This window comes from Schistocerca gregaria, chromosome 1 (genome assembly GCF_023897955.1).
Source record: "Schistocerca gregaria isolate iqSchGreg1 chromosome 1, iqSchGreg1.2, whole genome shotgun sequence".
Lineage (NCBI taxonomy): Eukaryota > Metazoa > Arthropoda > Insecta > Orthoptera > Acrididae > Schistocerca > Schistocerca gregaria.
Window position 1 is genome coordinate 291871326 of NC_064920.1, and position 24259 is coordinate 291895584.

At 45.3% G+C, this 24259-nt stretch overlaps 1 protein-coding gene across 1 annotated transcript in view; it reads right to left on the minus strand.

The window, feature by feature from the left end:
- Positions 1-573: 573 nt before the first annotated feature.
- The window catches only part of LOC126343223 (coiled-coil domain-containing protein 13-like), an 89694-nt gene continuing 66008 nt past the window's right edge, over positions 574-24259 (minus strand). Inside the window, exons 9-10 of the mRNA XM_050001925.1 lie at positions 12417-12644; positions 574-898 (exon numbers count right to left, since the gene is read on the minus strand). Coding sequence (XP_049857882.1) covers positions 683-898; positions 12417-12644 — 444 coding nt within the window. The 3' untranslated portion in view covers positions 574-682. The remainder of the gene's footprint in view (positions 899-12416; positions 12645-24259) is intronic.

Sequence of the window (24259 nt, forward strand, 5' to 3'; positions counted from 1 at the left end):
AATGAATTCACGGTGTTCTTATTTCAATTTCCACGAGTGTATAATTTTGAGACATACTGTTACATTTCGGACGTGTTAAGGCTCGTGGCTGTGTCCTATATTATAAGTCCCTGTGCCATTATATTTCAACAAATTAGTGGAAGACCCATATCATTGTGACCTATCTCAATACAGAGAGTGCTAAACTGTTTCCGTGTTCAGCATATTCACTAGATCTCTCACCCACTGAAAACATCTGGTCATGGATTCCTGAGAGACTGACACACCACCACTTACAGCCACTACGAACTCTGGCAGAGAGTTAAAGCGGCATGGAATTACATACCCTTAGCTGTCATCTAGGCTCAGTTAGATTTTACGCCTTGGCAGGCTAGAACCTTTGTTGCTGAAAGATGGGTCAGTTGTGTGTACTCAATTTCACAACCTGTATAGCCCCAAATCACCTTAACCACTTGTGCATGTTAAGTAATATTACGTTATTTGCAATTATAATAGCAATCAGAGTACAACTGTGACACTGTAAATTTTATTCTGAATTAGCAGCTATTGTAATAGAGAGGAAACCAGTTGTTTATCAGTAGTGCTAAAGGTAACTGGAGGCTTTATTCATATTCTCAGTGAATATAAGAGGCAAAGATGAAAGAAATGGTGTGATAGACAGTGACAGGGACACTGCAAGGTGTCAGCGGGGAGGCGGCGCCTGGCTGCGAGCTCTGCGTGGCACACTGCTGCGCCTGCTGCCACGGCTGCTGCTGACGCTGCTGCTGCCGCTGCTGCTGCTGCTGACTGGCTGCTGCTGCACACTGCCGCTGACAGACTGCTGTTGCACACTGCAGCGCCGCTGCGGCCCAGGACTGTGACTGTAGCTGCTCGATGGTGCTACTTCACTTCGCTGCTCCTACAAGACGTACATATCTACATTCCATTGTCTTGTAATTATATATATACAGTCCTGTCAAATTAATGTCACCACCACCTATGCTTGACATAAAAAAAAGCACTCCGTCTTCAGGCTTTAGTGGCCTACCGGGACCATCCGACCGCCTTGTCATCCTCAGTGGGGGATGAGGATAGGAGGGTTATGGGGTCAGTACACCACTCTTCCGGTCGTGATGATGGTATTCTTGACCAAAGCCGCTACTTTTCGGTCGAGTAGCTCCTCAGTTGGCATCACGAGGCTGAGTGCACCCCGAAAAATGGCAATAGCGCATCTCGGCCTGGATGGTCACCCATCCAAGTGCTGCCCACGCCTGACAGCGCTTAACTTCGGTAATCTCAAGGGAACCGGTGGATCCATTGCGGCAAGGCTACTGCATGTTCGACAACACCCAGTAATCTCCTATAGATGGCAGGTGGCAGCACTATCAGTGGATTGTACATGGTGATCAAAAATCAGTATAAATTTGAAAACTGAATAAATCACTGAGTAATGTAGATAGAGAGGTACAAATTGACACAAATGCTTGGAATGACATGAGGTTTTATTAGAACCCAAAAAATACAAAAGCTCAAAAAATGTCGGACAGATGGCGCTTCATCTTCCTCAAGAATACCTGCAGTCGAGGAATGATGTTGTGAACAGCACTGTAAAGCATGTCCGGAGTTATGGTGAGGCATTGGCGTCGGATGTTATCTTTCAGCATCCCTAGAGATGTCGGTCGATCACGATACACTTGCGACTTCAGGTAACCCCAAAGCCAATAATCGCACGGACTGAAGTCTGGAAACCTGGGAGGCCAAGCATGACGAAAGTGGCTACTGATCACACGAACATCACCAAACGACACGCGCAAGAGATCTTTCACGCGTCTAGCAATGTGGGGTGGAGCGCCAGCCTGCATAAACATCGTACGTTCCAGCAGGTGTTTACGAGCCAGGCTGGGGATGATGCGATTCTGTAACATATCGGCGTACCTCTCTCCCGTCACGGTAGCCGTTACAAAACCAGAATCACGCACTTCCTCGAAGAAAAATGGCCCGATAACGGTAGATGTGGTAAATCCAACCCAAACCGTGACTTTCTCGTCGTGCAATGGCGTTCCCACAACAGTTCTAGGATTTTCGGTAGCCCAAAGTTTGCAGCTGTGGGCTTTGACAGACCCTCGAAGCGTGAAATGAGCTTGGTCGGTCCACAACACGTTACTCAACCAATCGTCATCTTCCGCCATTTTTTGAAACGCGCAAACCGCAAGTGCCCTCCGCTTCACTAAATCGCCAGGTATCAGTTCATGATGCCGATGGATTTTGTACGGATAGCATCGGAGCGTACGCCTAAATGCCAACCAAGCAGTAGTGTATGGAATGCCGGTGCGACGTGCGATTGCACGAGAGCTGACTTCCCCGTGCATAGGCGAACCCGCTAGAGTCTCCATTTCTTCCTGAACTGTCTCATCAGCACTACGCCTTGTGCTCGGTCGGCCACTACGGGGTCTATCGTCTAAACAACCGGTGGCTTCGAACTTCGAAATCATTCTCGCCACAGCTGCATTTGTCAACGGATCTTTACCCGGTAGAATCCCCTTCCTATGGCGATAGCATCATAACGCTGAACTAGCACATTCCCCATTCTGATAATAGAGCTTCACTAAAAGCGCCTTTTCAGGTAACGTCAACATGCTGCGACTGCTGGCGCATCTGATTCTCTCTCTCATTACAACTCCTTTTATACACGATTGTCATGCGCAGTCACTGACGTTTTCTGTCCAGCGCCATCTGTCGGACATTTTGGGAACTTTTTTTTGTTCTAATAAAACCCCATGTTATTCCAACCATGTGTGTCAGTTTTTACCTCTCTGTCTACATTATTCCGTGGTTTATTAAGTTTTCAAATTTATACTGACTTTTTGATCATCTGGTATATAAGGCATGTCACAGGTAATCGGAAACAGAGGAGTCACTGTTGTGATGTGGAGATGGAGCGATTTAGTTGATGTCCAAAAGGGCATGATTATTGGTTTTCAGGCCAAGTATGGAAGCATTTCCGAAACAGCTAAGTTTGTCACATGTTCTTGAGCCACTGTCGTATACCGTGATTGGCAAAATGGCACTGTTCAAAACTCGCACGGGAGGGCCGTAGATGTTAGGGGTGAAAAAAACTATGGTAACATGTGTGGGGGAATAGATATGCAACAGATGAGCGACTGACTGCGCATATGAACCAAGGGGCTACCAACATGTCTCTTCAATGATCATTCAGTGAACGTTGCTGCTTATTAGCCTCCGCAGCATGCAGTTGACTCCAGGCTGCAGGTACAGAGCTATGCGTGATTGGGATAAACTTGTCTAAGGAAAAAAAATAGAAGATGAAGAGAAAAGAGAAATGAAAGAAATTACGAATAGTTGCTATGCCATGCTCCACTTTGGCGCGCCGTCAGAGCAACGTCCATTCTATTATTGACCATTAGAAGGGGAACGTGGGATCGTCCAATTTTGGCTGGCACGATTCGTTGAGATTCCAGCTCTGAGGCGGTTTGGCGAAGATACTCTGTAAATAGTCCGCGAAAGTGGTCCGACAGTGTCGATGTCGGCGAAGGGTGTGGTGATGTACTTGGAGGCGTGTCCAGAAGTCCGCCGTATGGACAGTGTCGTCCCGGAAGAGATAGTTGATAGTCATACCACTGCTCCATGTGATGGCACGTCACGTAGACGATGGAAAGCAGGTCGTGTGAGCATACATCATCATGGTAGAAGAAACGTGATGTGGGGGGTACTCAGAGGTACAAAGCCACAATCTTCTGTACAAGGGTCCAAACAGCTGCTGCTGGCCCACATTAAAAACGATGTAAATCTGTATCTTCGACATTGCACTTGAGGCACACGGGTGAGACCACCAGCGCGATGCAATGCCGTTTCTCTCTTGTAGTATATTTGCCGTTGGCGAGAAGATACCACGTTACGGTGGTGTCAGTGGTGTCGTATGGCTGGTGCATCGTTTTCCAAACTGTAGGCCGTGAAACCAGGGGCGACGTGCTTCGACGTGGTTTCGGGGTGGTTACGTTCGGAGAAGGCGGTAGATATCGTCGTCTGTCTGGTCCTGGGGAGCTCGGTCCATATGTAGCTGTATTCCTAAAAGAAACAGCCAATGTGCGACATCGGACATGGGGTGTGTGCCAAAGACGTCGGTGGGAGTCTAAACTAGTATTTTGGGTTTTCCATAACTGGAGCATAATATTGGTGTAAAGTGCCGAAGTCGTGGCTTTCACGTTAACCAGATCGAGGCGACCATCCCGCTTCAGTAAAATGAGGGCATCACGGTGGACTTTGAAGATGTGTCCAGAACATATTAAATACCAAAAAGCTGCCTGTAGCCTGGCTGCCATTGCCGCAGTGATGGACAGATTCTTCGCGATGTGGGGTGTCCGGGCTGCCAGATGGGTCATTGACGAAGGCGACTCTGGCACATATTCAGCGGGCGTAGTAGGTGATTTTGTATGCTTGCCCGGAAGCGTTGCAGCAGCGCCCGAAAATTGATCGCCGAGGTGCGGCGACTGTTTCGCGTGTACCCCAACCCGAGACAGCGAAGGGTGTCAACCAGTTCAAAGGGGACTTCGCTATCTGCGGGAAGGCCGCGGCTCCCTGCCCCCTGCAGTGTTACGGGTAATCCGCTGCATCGCACTTGGTACGTCGGCCCCTGAACGTATGACGAGGGCCAAATCGTCCGCATAATCTCGGCAGCGGAACACATGATCCCGAGTGGAATGTCTATCAAGCTTCGCCGCAAATGACTGATTCGTTCGCGATGGCATAAACCACCGTCAACAGTGGGCAACACTGCCGTACAAAGCGTTCAGTCCGTATAGGTTCTGCAAGTCTGCCGTTGACCTGAAGCCAGGACGTTGCCCTACAATGGAGCCGCATAATCACCTCCGTGAACGTCGGGGGAATAGCCATCCGCTCCACCACTGCGCTGAGGAATGCATGGTGGACGCGGTCAAACGCTTGGTTGCCGCAGTGATGGACAGATTCTTCGCGATGTGGGGTGTCCGGGCTGCCAGATGGGTCATTGACGAAGGCGACTCTGGCACATATTCAGCGGGCGTTGTAGGTGATTTTGTATGCTTGCCCGGAAGCGTTGCAGCAGCGCCCGAAAATTGATCGCCGAGGTGCGGCGACTGTTTCGCGTGTACCCCAACCCGAGACAGCGAAGGGTGTCAACTAGTTCAAAGGGGACTTCGCTATCTGCGGGAAGGCCGCGGCTCCCTGCCCCCTGCAGTGTTACGGGTAATCCGCTGCATCGCACTTGGTACGTCGGCCCCTGAACGTATGACGAGGGCCAAATCGTCCGCATAATCTCGGCAGCGGAACACATGATCCCGAGTGGAATGTCTATCAAGCTTCGCCGCAAATGACTGATTCGTTCGCGATGGCATAAACCACCGTCAACAGTGGGCAACACTGCCGTACAAAGCGTTCAGTCCGTATAGGTTCTGCAAGTCTGCCGTTGACCTGAAGCCAGGACGTTGCCCTACAATGGAGCCGCATAATCACCTCCGTGAACGTCGGGGGAATAGCCATCCGCTCCACCACTGCGCTGAGGAATGCATGGTGGACGCGGTCAAACGCTTGGTTGAAGTCGATGGAGATTAAAGCGCCTGGCAGTCGCGAGTGTGTTGCCACAGCGATCACATCTCGATATTCACTGAGGGCTGTCTTTATATTACGATCGCCGCCAAAGGATGTTTGTTCGTGGGAAACAATTTCTGTTAATATATGTTTGAGTCGCACAGCTAGAAGGCGTGTGAAAATCTTGAAATTGGAAATGAGTAATGTGGTCGGCCGATAACTATCGAGTCGTGTTCCTCCTGCAGGTTTCGGGACTGGTATGAGTAAGCCAGCCATGAATGTTGGTGGTGTGAGTGCCGCCCGGATAAAAGTTCGCAGTGCATGTCCCTCCATCGTGGCAACATCAAATCTTGGAAGGTTCTGTAAAATTCAAGCGGTAGGCCATCCGAGCCGGGAGATCGATTCAGTGATCCTTTGGCCACAGCGCCATGGACGTCATAGGTGGACTTTTTTGCAGTCAGGAGAGTTGCAGTCACGGTGTTTAGTGCACAACGTATCACCTGGGCAATCTTAGCAATGGCCTCTACACCGGCAGGTACTACCTGATAGAGAAGTCTGTAGTGTGTTGCGAAAGCATCCGCAATGGCAACTTGCGAAGTCAGCCGTCGCCCATCAGGTAGGTCTAAAGTTGTCATTTAGGCCTGTCGGCGTCGACGAACGTTTTGAACAATATGATGCCTAGAAGATTTTTCACCGTTAATCCTATCTTGGCGACGTGCTCATATAATGGTTCCTTCTAGATGCCACCTAGTCAAGGTTAAATACCTTGTCTTGATGCGTCGAGCTTCTTTAGGCGGCCAGGGGATGGAGGATAATCCATGAGCTGGCGTAAAGCGCTGTAGTACAAATCTGTTGTGTGGTGGTCCCACCTAGCTTTGGCTCTGCCATAGTGTGTCAAGCTGCGTCGGATGGCAGGTTTGGCTTACAGTAACCACCATTGCAGTGTGGTCTCGTAACGCATGGTGCGTTGAACACAAGGGTGCCACATGTCGGTGACCTGTTGTCGATATTCAGGGTCCCGCCGTAGCAGGATGTTGATGGTTCAAATGGCTCTGAGCACTATGGGACTTAACATCTGAGGTCATCAGTCCCCTAGAACTTAGAACTACTTAAACCTAACTAACCTAAGGAAATCACACACATCCATGCCCGAGGCAGGATTCGAACCTGTGACCGTAGCGGTCGCGCGGTTCTAGACTGAAGCGCCTAGAAACGCTCGGCCACCAGCGGCCGGCTCGGGATGTTGAGTTTCCAAGGTCCTGCAATGCGTCGTATAGATTGCCTATGTAGGTTCATGGTACAGATGCAGATGTCATTCCGGCCGGGGTGGCCGAGCGGTTCTGGCGCTACATTCTGGAACCACGCGACCGCTACGGTCGCAGGTTCGAATCCTGCCTCAGGCATGGATGTGTGTGATGTCCTTAGGTTAGTTAGGTTTAAGTAGTTCTAAGTACTCAGAAGAGCGTCAGAGACATATATTCCATCGAGTCGTCTGGCGGAGTGGCTCGTGATGTGTGTATGCTCCGGGCGGTCGCCGTGTACCACTCTCCAAGTGTCAAGGAGACGAAGAAGGCGGACGAGGAAGCGAAGTTCCGGACATGTAGTGAAATGGGGTAGTGATTTGTACGCTAGAGAACACAGTTGAACTCTCCACCTACGATGAGATGACCATATCTGCCGAGGAATAAAGGCATGGTATCTTCTGCATAGAACGGGGAGCGATCCCTCCGTTTATCAGTGCCCGATGGGGCGTAGAGATTTATGATTCTGATTCTTTCGACTGTTGTGGCCACCCTTCGCGCCGTTGGGAGATACGCGATATCGGTAACTGCGATCCCTTCTCGGAGGAGGGTGATTGCGTTTGTGTGTTCCATATCCGCCGGGCGACATACGTCTCGTATTCATAACACCCAGACCAAGTTGCTGTCCTCAGTTCTTGTAGCAGGGCGATTTCGATGTCCACTGCTTTTAGTGTGTCATGGAGCAGTTGAAGTTTAAAGTGGGAGCCAGTATTATTGGTGCTGATGGTAGCTATTCGGTATGCCTGATGAGGGATCCGTGCTGTCGATGCTTCGCTAGCTGGTGAAGATTGTCGTGGTGGATTCTAGAAGTTCATAGTAGTCGCAGGAGTCGTCGAAGAGACATACCTCATTTTAGTTTGGTCTAACGAAGGGACAGATCTCATTTCCGCATCGGGTGGAGGTGGTAAATCCGTGTCATCCACCCATGCCAAAAATTTCTGTAAGTTTCAATATTGGTGAGAGGTGGCAGCGCCGGCCGAGTTGGTGCAACTGCGGGCGTGCTATGTTCCATGGCTTCCGAGCGTCGAGGCTTGCTCACGATCTCTGTTGGGCGGCTCACTGTCTTGTGGATGACGTGTCTCCTTGGCAGAGGAAAAAGGGTTATCCCTTCGTCCTGCGCGGGGTCTCAGTGATCGATTATGATGTCTTGCGGTGTTTTTTCATCGTTTGGGCGACTTTTGCTTCCGGCAACGTGTTTCGGTGTCTGTGGAAGGAAGAGATACGCATCGTTTTGGTACAAAAGCCTCGGGTGCTGTGATGCGGTCTTCAGTCTTCATAAAACTCGCTGGTATCCTTGTGAACTTCTAGCGTGCTTGTGTCCGGCTCTAAGTCATGTTCGCAGGCGGCACTGCGGATGGCAAGGTGCTAGGACCCCTCCGGGTGTATCGGTCCAGAGAGACGCTCATGAACTGCGTCTTGTGAAGACTGGACGTGCAGTGTCGCAGCATAGGTGATTGGAAGGGCAGTTGTGTTTCGGTCGGTGTTTGTATCATCATGCCGTAGTTGCGCAATGCGGCGTTGCAGGCATTCATTACAGACATGGCTTTCTTTGCCACAACTGGAACAAATTTTAGGTCTTCCGACGTCAATGACGACTGCACGACAGCCGCCAATAGAAATGTACGATGGGATGTACCGTTTGAGATCTATTCGGACCTGTCTCACACTATTAAACACCAGATACGTCGTAGACTGTGCCCATGTCTCGGCTACGTGACTCTGGACTTTTCCGTACGGGCTTAGCGTCGTGATGACTTAATCTTCATTCACCTCGAAAGGCAGTTGGAATACACCGGTCGTTCGAAGGCGGATGGTGAAAACTGACTTTTCTCTTGCTGAACGCTGTGTTATTGAAAATTTGGTAGGTCCCAGTGTGGGACGTATTAGTTACGTAGTATGCATGACACAGTAACAGTGAAATTTTAATAGTCACGTGAAATAACGCCCATGCTAAGTCTACAATGCGAAGTCCGTGAGTACGTAATGTGAAGAGCACTTTTGAAGTTGGTAGACAATCACAGGGACTGGCTTACCATATTTGGGGCATTCGTCCATATACTAGGTATAGGAAGTGACTTATCTGAATTGTCAAATGAGGTCATCAACGGCGTTTGGTCGACGAGAGGAGGAGGGTGGGGGGGGGGGGGGCGGCGTTACTTCAGTGTAGGTAAACGTGAACTTTTCGTGCCTTTTTTTTTTTAGGAAAGTACATAGTGGGTCGAGTAACGGCACTATTTTATATAAAGTTAATGGAAACGTGTGCCTTTATTGTTCATAGTAAATACCGATTAGCACACTGTGTGATGCGTAAGAGGCATGGTGCACGTGAGCAGCACGCTGTCCAAATAAATGTTGAGGAGCCACATTTTAATAGTAGCTGTTCAGTGATATCTGATATTTATAAGACATTCAAAGGAGGCCAATAATGTTGGCACCAATATTAACGGTGCGGCATTAACGCCAAAGATTTAAAAATTTTTCGGCAGTTTAGAAAGTGCCCGCTCCTCTGTATCAGTGGTAGAGAGGGTATAGAACGGAGACTGGGAGAAACAGGAAAAGAGTTTCTGAAAAAGACAAATTTGTTAACGTTTAATGTAATGTTTGGAAATATTTTGTGAAAGTATACGTCTGAGTGTAGCCTTGAATGGAAATGTGAAGTGCACGAAAACATTCCAGAAGTTCGCAGTTCGAATAACTAATAAAGAGATACTGAACAAAGATGACAGACAAAAATTACGGCACAACCTTAGTAAAACAAGTAATCAGTTGACTTGACACATCCGGAGGCATCAAGGCATAGGCTAGCTTGCCCCAGTGACGCACAAGTCCCAGCGCTCGACAGTTTGGTTTACCCACTTGATGCTATAGGCCACAAATTGTATGCTCTGCAACTGTCGAGGAGTGCACGTCACTTTCCTTTCGTCGAGACCCAAGAGAAAGACGAGCCATGGCCCGTACGTCACATCACGTGACACTGCAGGACCTACGAGTGCCAGTAGCTGTTTCCAACGGGGAACGACTAACTATTTCAGACGAGTTTAATAATTCTTGACTGCATGTTTAAGCACATGCAAGTTCTCGATACCAAATGACAATATTAAGACCTTTTGTGGGTACCTTTTCAGTTAAATATTGATTTACTGTGTGCCCTGTACGGAGCCGAGCGTTCTCGAAGTATGGCGGACAAACCGACTAGTGTGACGTCACAAGTTCCTTGCAAGGCCCGTATATCTCGTTGGCTCGGCCTTTCGATCTTTTCAGTGATGAGAAATTCAGGTCTAATATTAAAATGTAAGTGAATTAAGAATAGGATAGCGATCTTTTATCAACAAAACACCTATATCTGAATAGTGGTAAGTCTTCTTAAACCCCAGTCTCGAACACTACGTTTAGCCAAAACGGGTACACAAAATCAGTTCAGTAGACAAACATACTGAAGCTGTCCTTCACTTTTCAGGGATTATTGCCGAAATTGGAGTTTCAACGAATTCAAAATGGGATATGGAGACAGTGAAAAAAGCAATCGAGGGCATATTAGTTAGGAAGTTCAGCATCACGGTAGCAAAAGAGGGCCTTTCTTTCCCTAGTAATTCCTTAGGTGAATATGCTTCTGCCATTAGACGAGGGGAAAGTACATCAATTGTACCATCTTGGATAAGATTTAGAAACAGTTTCAGTGATCAGTTACAACATGAACCACTCAAACACTTTTACACATGTAGGCAACTTGCTCATAAAGAAAATATAACTAAAAAAGTAGTTCATGATTTAGCGGGACATTTGAAAGTGAGTCATCAATTCAACAAGAACAAGAAGACTCTAGGCAGTCTTCACATTGGCCCTCCTCCTCGAGCGACACGGACGCGTTACCACGCGCCACTCACCCTGCCGTGAGGGCGGATCCACTGCCTTGGGTGCACTAGGAGGTGTATAGGAAGCAAACAAGTGACGCTTAAGGTGTCCCATGCGATGTGCAATATTCTCCGCCACCGCTACACACTGAGATAGGAGCCTGAAGGTGACTGACCACAGCCAACAGCACATTCAGCTTTGGCAATATATGCGAACAGCTGAAGGTGCTATTGGCTACGGTCAGTCACCTTCAGGCTGCTACCGCGGTGTGTAGGGTGTGTAGTGGAGGCGGAGAATCTGGCACGATTAGAAGTGACAGATGAAAATTTTTATCAAGGCTAGGATTCGATCTTGGGTCTCTTTCTCACCAGGCAGATTCCCTGGCTACTATGTCACACTGGCACAGTGGCTTTACACTGCACACAACTGCATGATCTACCCTAGCATGGCTTCCTCCTTGATCCAAATTCGCATTCATGCATCAGCTCACTTACTAGTCCCCCTAAACTCGAACAGCATTGCAGAGGCTGTCCAACTTGAATGGAATAGCATCTCACCATCGATGGAAACGTGCAATCCTGCCTGAATATGAGGCATAAGTGCGTTTAAACAAATGAAACAATATGGTTCCAGAGTCCTTTTAAGGTGGTGGTGGTGGTTAGTGTTTAACGTCCCGTCGACAACGAGGTCATTAGAGACGGAGCGCAAGCTCGGGTTAGGGAAGGATTGGTAAGGAAATCGGCCGTGCCCTTTCAAAGGAACCATCCCGGCATTTGCCTGAAGCGATTTAGGGAAATCACGGAAAACCTAAATCAGGATGGCCGGAGACGGGATTGAATCGTCGTCCTCCCGAACGCAAGTCTAGTGTGCTAACCACTGCGCCACCTCGCTCGGTACCTTTTAAGGTGTCAAATATCTGTGACATATAAATGCAGACTGAAGCGACAAATGAAAATTTAAACCAAGGCCAGGATTCGCATGTAGGTCTCCTGCTCACTAGGCAGATGTGCTAACCACTACCGAATTATGACAAAGTGGCTTTGTACAAACATTTGGGCTAACCTAGCATGTCTCCCTCTCAATCCTGTTTGCCATTCACGCCTCAGCCCACTTGGTATCCCCCCTACACTTGAACAGCAGTGTAGAGGCTCTTCAATTATATTGGAACAGCACCTCAGCATCGAACGGAATGGGGGTTCTGCCTGAAATCCAAATATAGGTGCTTTTAATAAAATGAAACTACATGGTTCCACAGACATTTTCAAGTTTCAAGTCTGCTAGTGTAGTCCATACAGCTGTGCAAAGCCATTGTGATGCAGTGGCGTAGTATTTAGTGCATTTGCTTAGAGCGCACCAGATCGGCCTTCGACTTCTGCACTTGATATAAATTTTCATTGTTGCTTATGGCTCCTTATATACATCCTTATTATCATTCGTTTACACAACTATTATAAAAGTGCAAAAAGGCATATGTGTGTGCTATTGGTGTGACTTCCATTAGTCAATTTTGAAACAGGACAAAGCAGTGCAGGAGTGGGGGGGGGGGGGGGTGGAGAGGGAGGGGAGGGTATAAAACTTGTAGAGGGAGACCAAGGGTTCACCACAGTCAGCAGGTTCCAATGGATTTAAGATAAAGAGGTACACAAGTGTGAAGAGGTGTGTCAAAGGGTCTCAGACTGTAGATGACAATAAGAAAGGCACCTGGTCCCAGGAGCGCTGCAGCAGCGACAGGTACTTGGCGCGGTCGTCCTCCTTCTCCCTGCGCAGCACGTCCACCCTGGTGCGCAGCAGTGCCACCTCCTCCTGCAGCAGCTCCAGCTGCTGGCGCTCCTCGATGGTCAGCAGCTGCTGCTGCAGCTGCTTGTTGGCCGGCCCGCGATAGCAGCCGACCTTCACCAGGCTTTGGCGCTCCAGTTCCAGGCGCTCCACCTGCCATCCACATACCAATTTGCACAATTCTCTTCATCACAATTGCACTATTTGATGTGGAAAGTCTTATACTGTTAACGCATTGGCTAAATGGTAACAAAATGATAACTCCAACCCTATGGGACATTTTGATTAAATTCATTCTTATCTGAGCTTATTTTCAAAACAGAAAAGGTCATTCTAACTGATAAAGAATGGTTTGGTTACATTGTAGTTATTGGGTGTGGCTAACGGTACTAGAACTTTTCAGGTGGACGTCACAATTCCGCCTTCTGATGGGATGTGCACATGCATGCTTGGACTTGACCTAAGGTCGACTCATTGCCATGAGGGACGCGTTAGCATCGTACCAATAGACCACACAGAGACTTGGCTGTAGTGCAATGACTGTAGAATGAGCAGTGATGAGATGGTCTCAGGACACTAGTGTAGCAAGGAGAGTAGACACAGTTTCTTCCTTCGACGATTGTACAACGTGGAGATAATAGGACTGTTAGAACAGCTCTGACGAATACACAGATGACAACACTGGAAATACAGGCAGACAGCGTCCGTAATGAATAGATTACTGGAAATTGGGTTTGAGCTGCCATGCATCATTTGCTACTGACACCATACCACAGTGGATAGAAACTTGCACAGTGTAGAGCCATAGTCAACTGGGATACTGAGTGACATACTGTGGTGTTCAGCTAAGAGTCTCACTTCTGAGTACGGCCGTCAGATCGGAGCTAACGTTCCTGTAGAAGGATAAAGGTCACGAAAACTGTGATTCTCGAGACCCATCATTGAATCATAGGGTGGGGAGCTATTGGATATCAAAAGACGAGTGATCTGGTAAATGTTTAAGCCATGCTCAATGATCGCCAGTATTAGACAAGGATGTTACAGCCTGTTATAATATTCATCATGAACAGGGTATTAAATGGCATATTTCAGCAGGATACCACTTTGCAGTTCGCACCTCATACATCGTAATGAATATACGTATCGTTGACTGGTCTGCCAGATTTCCTAATTTGTCATGCATAGCATGTCTGCGCTTTTATTGGAAGACCTATACTTTCAAACCAGTCCTCAGCCAGCAATATTTTCGAACTGAAACAGCGTGTATTCTAGGTATAGCAAAAGTGAAGAAGACATTGACAGTCTCTTTGATTTCTTACTGCCACAAATACAATGGTTTATTCGTGCCTGTGGTGTCACGTATGGCACTGATGTCGATAAGATTCATCAGTTCTGATGGGAACGGTAGCTTATTTATTACCTCTTATTTGACGGACATATCTACAGAGTTTGATAAATAACTGTTGCTTCATGGTGTATTCTTTTCAAATGGCTCTGAGCACTATGGGACTGAAGATCTGAGGTCATGAGTCCCCTTAACTTAGAACTACTTAAACCTAACTAAGTTAAGGACATCGATGCCCGAGGCAGGACTCGAACTTGCGACTGTAGCGGTTGCGCGGTTCCAGATTGAAGCGCCTAGAACCGCTCGGACACACCGGCTGGCTGTAGCACTTTCAGTTTCCATCAGTGTATGACAGTGTATTTCCAAACATAAATATTCTTCCTCAATACGACTACACGCATCCACAGAGAAGTTTGCATACTGATACATCAAGTGTATCTTAAAAACTTTAAATGCGTCCACATGTCCTTATCTCCTTACTTTAAGTCCAGAAATAAATGCTGTCATTGTTTCTGTGCTTTAAGTTAATTAAATTTTCTCACGAATATCACTGAAGCTATTCGCCGTTTTGTTAACAGCACTTCTAGTCTCGTCTACAAGAAGTATTGTACCATCTATGTAACCTTTGTAGTAATGAAGCCCTGAATCTCAAAGTGCGTCGCCGTATATGTGAACGTTGCTGTGAAGTGCACTGAATACTAATAAGTTATAGCAGCTGAATAAGTAATCTCACAGTAGTAAAAATCGATTATAATATTATTCTGTGGGAGAGCATTAGATGCAGCAATACATGCTGTTACATGTCGTGGCAAGCGGCTGGACTTGTGTCGATCGGTGATGACAGGTAAGTGTTACTTGAGTACACTGTGAGAACAACGAACAGAAAAAACGCACTGGTTTCCCTTTCCTAAGGATCGGAGTCCAAATACATGTGTAGACTGACTGATGAAAGTGTCCACTGTTGGTCAAACGCACTTGAAACAAACGGTGAGACTGTTGCTTCAAAATAATCTCAATCTGTCTTCTATCGTATCCGTGTTGAACATAGGTAATTCCTTGTCCGTGAAGTCACTGATGTCAACAGGGCGTTAAACTCTAGACTCGTGTCCGTCTTTTTGAGATGCTACAATCTCTGCGGGATGGAGGGAGGAGGGAGTGGAATTTAATAAATAAGTAGCGAACCTGACAGTACTTCACAATTGATAAATGTGTATGGGAATTGGATATAGTCCTAACCTTCTTCTCCCACCTCTGTCCATCACTTCTTCTCCCATCTCTATCTCCATCTCATCGTCCCCCCGCCTCTCTGTGTCCCTTCTCCTTCCGCCTCTCTACATCCATTTCCACCCCGCTTACTCTCTATTACCTCTTCCTCTTCTCCCTGATCTTGAGCCTTGTTTATTGTTATTGCCGATGAATCCTTAATAGGGAACTGAAGTCGCTTAAAATGAGTGGTTGAATCAGTTGAGATCATTGGTATACGGGTTATGAGATACCTCTCCTGTTGCTGGGTCTCTGAGGATAGCAGCCTTAATGACAGTATTACTCATTGTTTTAATCTGCAGATGGGTAGAATTACAAAGTTTCTGACGATTGAGAGTCTATGGTAGTACTCCTATCATAAGCCGCAAAGCCATAAATACAACTTTCTTGTTTTCTGTGAAAACCGGGTGCAATGAAGCACATAGTTGTGTGTACATTTAAAAAAAATATTTTAAGGAGAAAGAATATTTATGAGAGAAATAATTTGTTTAATGGTTTAAATGCTCCGCTATTGTAGTTCAGACTGTCTGCAGGAAAGAAAGCTAAAAGAAATATGTAGTCTATGTCTGTCTTGATATTTATTACAGTATCATGAAAAATTTGGAGTAAATATGTCAGTAAGTTGTCGAAACATTGTCTTACAACGTTCCCCTTTATATATTTTACATGCATATTTATATACAATGTGTATAGAAAATATAATAGCTTATGATCATCTGATTATTCATTAGAGCATATTTAAGAATTTATGTGGCTTATTCCTGTCCGAAAGTTTATTAGAGATTCGTGTAACACTTTGAAGTTCATCGGCTAAGAACTTTTCGAGAATTTTGCTAACAGCGTTTCTCCACATATGTGTTAGGTTAGGTTAGGTTAGGTTAGGTTAGTGTTGTTTAACGTCCCATCGACAACGAGGTGATTAGAGACGGAGCGCAAGCTCGGGTTGGGGAAGGATGGGGAAGGAAATGGGCCGTGCCCTTTCAAAGGAACCATCCCGGCATTTGTCTGAAACGATTTAGGGAAATCACGGAAAACCTAAATCAGGATGGCTGGAGACGCGATTGAACCGTCGTCCTCCCGAATACGAGTCCAGTGTGCTAACCACTGCGCCACCTCGCTCGGTGTCCACATATGTGTATATATATGTAAGTATGTATGTGTGTGTGTGTGTGTGTGTGTGTGTGTGTGTGTGTGTGTGTGTGTGTGTGTGTGTGTGTGGCCTACGTCCGTCCAAACGTTTGTTAGAGCTTCGTGTGGAAATTTGAAGTAAATCAGTCAAGAAATTTTAGAGATTTTTGGTAACAACGTATCGGCTTTATGGAGTACACAGATATTTGTTTACAATAGGTGTTTCAAAATATATAACCCACATCTAACCGAAGATTTATTAGAGTATCGTGTAAGAATTTAAAATGAACTGGCCAAAAACTTCTCGATATTTTTGGTAACAACGTCAAACAACCACTCGTCTTTGTAAGCTCACTGGACAAATAATCAGTAATTAGAGAAATCACTACAGGCATCATTTAATACCGTGTAATGCAGCCACTGGACTTGATAACAATTTATTTGGTTATGTTTGCAGGCAAATCGCATCCAGGTTAAGGCGCCCGCAGAGAATTTGATTGTGCAATCCCACCAAACTGTGAAGATGCCGATGTCGGCGTTTCTCCCGCTGTTCCAACAAGTCCCACATATTTTCTGTGGGGTTCAAGTCAGATGATTTTGCAGGTGAATCGAATTGTGATAGGCCGAGGGAGTAACCCGAAAACCAGTCATATATTCTTACAGGCCGATGGTTTTTGCTGTAGTCGTCTTGAAAAAAAAAAAAAAAAAAAAAAAGGTTCAAATGGCTCTGAGCATTATGGGACTTAACATCTGTGGTCATCAGTCCTCTAGAACTTAGAACTACTTAAACCTAACTAACCTAAGGACATCACACACATCCATGCCCAAGGCAGGATTCGAACCTGCGACCGTAGCAGTCGCGCGGTTCCAGACTGTAGCGCCTAGAACCGCTCGGCCACCGAGGCCGGCGTCGTCTTGAAAAACTGAAAAACTGGGGTATCAGTAGCATACTCATTACACAGACGTTGACTGAAGGAGAAAGCCCGATCGTTCAGAATTTTTAAATGAACATGCGGGTTTATGTTAGTGACAATCTCGGCGAACGAGTCCAGTTCATTACTAGAAAAACGCCGCCGAAACATCGCAGACCCACCTCCGGCTTCAGCCTGACCTTGCACACATACAGGATGAAATGTTTCACTTGACTCGAGGACGTACGTCATTTTAATATAGGCAAAAAAAGTGATTCGTCAGACCACAATGCGTTCCGCCAATCAGCTACTGTCCAAGGACGATGATTTACAGCCCGCTGAAGACGCGCAACTTTTTGTGGCTGTGTGAGCCATGGCCTCTTGCGAGGTGACCGACTGAAAATGTTCATTGGATGCAGTTCCCGTTGCTATGTTATCGCTCTGTAATAGACTGGGATGGACTTCCATTGCCTGCAGCAGTTCCTGTCGGGTTCGCACGCGACTTTTATTCACAAGCTGTGAAATGTGTCTTCGGTTCCTCTTACTCAGGTTCTTCTGACCGCAGTTCTGACGACGTGTTTCGTGACCACGTGCGTTACACCACTTCTTGACACGCTGAATAGTTCGCCGCGAAACACCAACAAATTCAGCAACTTCACACACCGCACAACCAAACACGTTTGCTCCTTTGTGGCTCTCTGTCACGTTCTTACATTTACCTACGTCTACGTATACTGTCCGCTTGAAACACAAATATCTCACTGATCGTTACTTCCTCAGAGACATGTAGAGGCTGTGCGGTTGAAAACGTGAGTCGATCATTCCACCACTGGTAAACACTTAACGACTCATCTGTGCTTGCGCACTGGGGTGACTAATTTTTTGTGCTGTGAGTCTGTATTAGTTTAATAGTACATTAGTATAGTAGTAGAAGGGTAAAAGAATTTCGGTTTGCATCAGAATCCTTGAACATATTCTCATTTCGAATATATTAAACTTTCGTGAGACTGAGGAGCTTATGTCCACGAATCAGCAGGGTTTTATGAAGTATCGCTCATGCGTAACTCAGCTTGCCCTTTTGTCATATGATACACTGCAAACTATAGATGAAGGACAACAGGCAGAGTCCATATTTCTTGATTTGCGGAAAGCATTTGACACGATGCCCCATTGTAGGCTGTTAACGAAGGTACAAGCATTTGGAATAAGCTCACATATATCTGAGTGGCTTGAAGGCTTCTTAAGTAATAAACCCAGTATGTTGTCGTCGATGGCGAGTGTTCATCAGAAACAAGGGTATCGTCAGGAGTATAATACAGTAGTACCTGTTCCATTGATCACGAATATGGCATTTTGTAATGATATGGAACGTTTAACGTAAGTTTTCTTCACATACTATAATAAATTTTGTACAGTGATTGCTTCATATCTAATTCATTTATTGGGTAGAAGGAGTTATCATTCACAAATTCTTTTAATTTGTCCTTAAATGTTGGTTGACTATCTGTCAGACTTTCAGCGCTATTTGGCAAATGAACAAAGATTTTTGTGGCAGCATAATTCACCCCTTTCTGTGCCAAAGTCAGATTTAGCACATAATAGTGAAGATCATCCTTTCTATGCACTTCGCTATCGTTTTTGGATTGTGTATGGGTTATTAATAACAAATTTCATAAGTGAATATATGTATTGCGAACGTACTGTGAATGAGCTCCAGCTGTTATTCTGTGCAATGATTACTTTTTTTATAATGACAACCTACTCCAAAATATGTTGCCATATGAAAGCAGTGAATGAAAATAGACATAGTAGGATAATTTAGTGATATGTTTATCGCCAAAATTTGGAATAACCCTAATAATATAAGTAGCAAAACCTGTTTCAGCAGATCATCAACGTGTTTCTACCAATTTAATTTCTAATCAGTCCACACAACCAAAATGTTTGTATATTCTGCCTTACCAACAGACTTCTGTTCACAGTCTTTATTTATCAATGGTGTTATGCCTTGTCCTGTACAGAATTGTATGTGTTGTGTTTTCTCAAAATTTAATGAGAGTCCATTTGCAGAGAATCACTTAATAATTTTCTAATCGACATTATTTACAATTTCCTCAGCTGATTATTGTTCCTTGCGTGTGCTTGCTACACTTGTATAATCAGCAAAAACAACTAGCTTTGCATCTTCATGGATGTAGAATGGCAAGTCATGAGCATTATTAATAACAATAATAGATCCAAGACTGAACCCTGTGGAACATCATTCATAATACTTCCCCAGTTAGAGGACTCTGCTGTTTTGCAGACTATCTGCATTGTTAGTTTCAGCCTTCTGCATTCTTCCAGTTAAATATGAAATAAACCATCTGGGCAATGTCCCACTTATACCACAATACTTAAGCTTACCTAGAAGAATTTCACTATTCACGAAGTCAGAAGCCCTTGAGAGATCACAAAATATCACAATGAGTGATGTTCCGTTATTCAGATAATTAAATATTTGATCAGTGAAAGCATACATAGCATTGTCTGTCAAAAAGCGTTTGTGAAGACCAAATTGACATATTGTTTGTACTTCATTTTTACAAAAATGTGATGCTACTCTTGACTACATTACTTTTTGAAGAATTTTGGATAAAGCTGTCAGAAGTGAGATTGGATAGTAGTTGTTAGCATCAGATGCATTCCCACTTTTATGCACGGGTTAACAATAGCATATTTCAGTCTACCTGGAAAAATCACCTGTTTCAGTGAGCTACTATATATATGAGTAACAACCCTTCTTATCTGTTGGGAACAAGCTTTTAGTACTCTTTTGGAAATGCCATCAGTTCCATGTGAGCTTTTACTTTTGAGTGAATGTACTATTTTCCTAATTTCAGCAGGAAAGTTGGGTTAAATTCAATTTTATCAAATTATGTAGCTATTGCCACTTCCATATACTGCATTTTCTAATGAATAGCTAGATCCTATTTTCTCTAGAATACTTAAAAATGCTTATTAAAATATTTTCTGCTCCTGACTTTTTGATAGTAAACTTTTCATTGAGTTTGATGGATATACAATCTTCCTGTGGTCTCAGTTGCCCTCTTTCCCTTATAACAGTATTCCAAACTGTTTTAATTTTACTATAGATGTGCTATGCACATACTTCGGGACTTGTTAATAGCTTTTCTTAGTACAGTGCAGTACTTTTTATAATGTTTCACTGTTTCTGGACCATTACTCTAGCTATAAGATGCGTTTCCCTTTTCTGTTTACAAGATATTTTTGTCCCTTTAGTAAGTGATGTCTTTTTAGATGGTTACTTGCAATTATATTTTAGTGTTTTCTTAAGGAAACTGTTTTCAGATATACTCACAAAGCACTCTCTCTTCAGGCCACAAGTGGCCCGTCGGGACCATCCAACCGCCGTGTCATCCTCACCTAAGGATGTGGATAGGAGGGCGTGTGGTCAGAACACCGCTCTCCCGGTCGTTAAGATGGTTTTCTATAAATGAGATTTGCACTCTGCAGCGGTGTGTGCTCTGATATGAAACTTCCTGGCAGATTAAAACTGTGTGCCCGACCGAGACTCGAACTCGGGACCTTTGCCTTTCGCGGGCAAGCGCTTGCCCGCGAAAGGCAAAGGTCCCCAGTTCGAGTCTCGGTCGGGCACACAGTTTTAATCTGCCAGGAAGTTTCATGGTTTTCTATAACCGAAGCCGCTACTATTCGGTCGGGTAGCCCGTCAATTGACATCACAATTCTGAGTGCACCCCGAAAAATGGCAACAGCGCATGGCGGCCCTGATGGTGGCCCATCCGAGTGCTGGCCACACCCGACAGCGCTTAACTTCGGTGATTTGACGGGAACCGGTGTATCCACTGAGGCAAGGCCACTGCCATACTCACAAAGGTATCATTAAATACATTAAATTTTAAATTAGCTTCAGGTTCCCTGTACACCTCATTCCAGTCTAACTGTTCAAGCTTTCCCTAAAATTTTCAATTGTTAAATCGTTAATTCATCGCACTGTTTTTGAGGACTGTTTTGCATTACTGTATGGAGCTACGTCATACACTGTAACTAGCTGTGCATCATATTCAGACCACTCTTAGGACGAAAAGTTTTTATTGGATTAAATTTATCTTGCTCTATAAAAACATTATACATCAGTGTACTGATTTCCTGTATCACTCGTGAACAAAAATCAATAACTGACGTTACATTGAAAGAATCAGGTAATACTTCAAGGTAAAGCTTTCTATCGGACTCTTTCAGAAAATCTACATTGATATCCCCACAAACAATAATTTACTTACCTCTGTCTGACATATAGTACAACAAAGAACTCAGGTTTTCCAAATATAACTGAAAATTTCCTAATGGGGACCTATGAATGGGTACAATTATAAAAGTACCATCATTAAGTTTAAGCGCACACGGGTATGTTTGTCTGTATTGCTCTGATCAAAATATTTCAATTTCTAAACTTTTCTCACTATGACATATTTTTACACAGAAGAGCCAAAGAAACTGGTACACCTGCCTAATATTGTGTAGGGCCGCCACGAGCACGCAGAAGTGCCGCAACATGACGTGGCACGGACTCGATTGATGCCTGAAGTATTAAAGGGAACTGATACCATGAGTCCTTCAGGCCTGTTCATAAATCCGTTAGAGTACTACGAGGTGGAGAGCTCTTCTGAATAGCACGTTGCAAAGCATCCCAGATCTGGACGTATCAGGGGTCACTCCAAATGTTCAGAGCCTCCAGCAGCTTGAACAGTCCCCTGATGACATTCTGGGTCCATGGATTCATGAGGTTGTCTCCATAACCATACATACCGTATCCGCTCGATACAATTTGAAACGAGATCCGTCCGACCGGCAACATGTTTCCCGTCATCAACAGTCCAACGTCGGTGTTGACGGGCCCAGGCGAGGTGTACACTCATCAAGGGTACGGCTCCGAAAGTTCATATCGATGATGTTTCGTTGAAAGTTTCGCACGCTGACACTTGTTGATGCTCCAGCATTGAAATCTGCAGCAATTTGTGGAAGGGTTGCACTTCTGTCCCTTTGAAGGATTCTCTTCAGTCGTCCTTGGTCCCGTTCTTGCAGGATATTTTCCTGCCGCAGCGCTGTCGGGGATTTGATGTTTTGCCGGATTCCTGATATTCACAGTACGCTCGTGTAATGGCAGTACGGGAAAATCCCCACTTCATCACTACCTCGGAGATGCTGAGTCCCGTCACTCTTGCGGCAACTATAGCACCACGTTCAAACTTACTTAAATCTTGATAACGTGCCACCGTGGAAGCAGTAACCGATCTAACAACTGCACCAGACACTTGTTGTCTTAAATAGGCGTCGCCGACCGCAACTCCGTATTTTGCCTGTTTACATATCTCTGCCAGTTTCTTTGGCGCTTCACTGTATATGGCAACCCCTCCTCTCTCCATAGTGTCTCTATTTACATGTGCTGAAAGTTTTATCCACCTGCATTTACCTTTTCCATATCTGTGACTATGTGACGTTCAGACAGGCATAGTACATATACTCCACCCTCAGTTTATAAACTGATGGTACCCGACGTCGACATCAGTCCACATAGTTGTGATGTATGAATGCGCCATAATCGAAGCAGCTCCAATCCCGATTGGTCAGCTATCTTAAGACGCGCAGAAAGCTCGAAATAAGGATAGCCGGCATTACCGAAGAGATTTTACGCTCGCAAATGTTCCCGTGAGAAAACGACGTTTGCTGTATTCCATCGGCCTCTGACGACTTCGGATGTGCTTATTTAGAGCTTCTAGAAAAGCACCTGAAGACGATAAACAGATGTCACATGAAGTAAAAGATCTGCTTTTAGACCCATCTCTCAGCGGACAACCCAAGCTACTATTTCGATTAAAAAATCTAAGATATCTAATAAAACATTTCAATACGGCAATTTCAACCTCCAATTCGTTATCAGCGATCTCATAATACCTTACATCTGAGGTTTCAGTCGAATACGCTAAAAGTATAATTCTTGACTCGCCATATTGTAACCAACATTTTGGATTCTGAAATTCCGACATCGGATTAATAATCAGTGTCATGAGAACACAGTTTTGTAGAATTTTATATCAAGTTTTCCTTTACATCTAGGTTCTGAAGCGGGTTGGCCCACTGCGCGTCGGTATTTTAGCTTTCACGTCCACGTAAGCTGCAACGAGCAGAACTTCAAATTTGTGTGTCGATAATCGCTGCGGCAATGGGTCCCTTGATCCCGATGTACGGTTCCCGTCTCCCGTGGCAAAGAAGTGGTATACGGCATCGAATATGGAGGTAAATGCACAGAGGTACATAAGCTCACTGGAGAACCTCCTTAAAGGAGTACGGGTGGTGGCTATGGTGCGATGTCGACTGCGCAGAAGTGGTACGACACGGTGACGTCATCCTCCGTCGCTGGCGTAAGTCATAGGTATGGTGTTTACATGCCAGTCGATTGTATGGAATCAGCGTAGTAAGATGGGTAGACTTGACAGAATTCCAGAAAGTTGCTATCGTGTTTGGACGTGCTCATCACCACTCGGTGAATGAAATTGCCTGATTTGTTGTTGTACCAACGCGAACTGACCAAAGTGTCTGTAAGGAATAGTGTTGCACGCGATATCATGTAACCCGGTGTAAGAACAGTAATCGTCACAAGACCCTAATCGAAAGGGCCGGAGAGTCACACCTCGTCAATGACAGTCGGTGTCAAATGTGGGAAGAATTTGTGCTGTCAGTGAATGAATTCCATCTCAACCAGTTTCCGAGCGAACACTGCGTAGGAAACCTCGGGCAATGAACATTGGGAGTCAAGTATCTTACGGATGGCCATTTCTCAGGGCAAGGGCACCATGTAAAGATGCTCGTCTTCAAAGAGCCAAAGGAAACAGAAACTGACTGGAGGCGTGAAGTGTCATGTAATGCCTCATTGCCTGTTTTCACTCTTGCGAAACGTCGAGTGCATCGATGGTCCAAAGAAGCACGTAACCTGCAGGGTGTAGTTTAGGTTGGAGATGGTTCTGTCACGATTTACGGGTGTTTTTCGTACCTTCACTAGATTCCACACACTCATGTAGTAGAAAAATATGGATCAATAT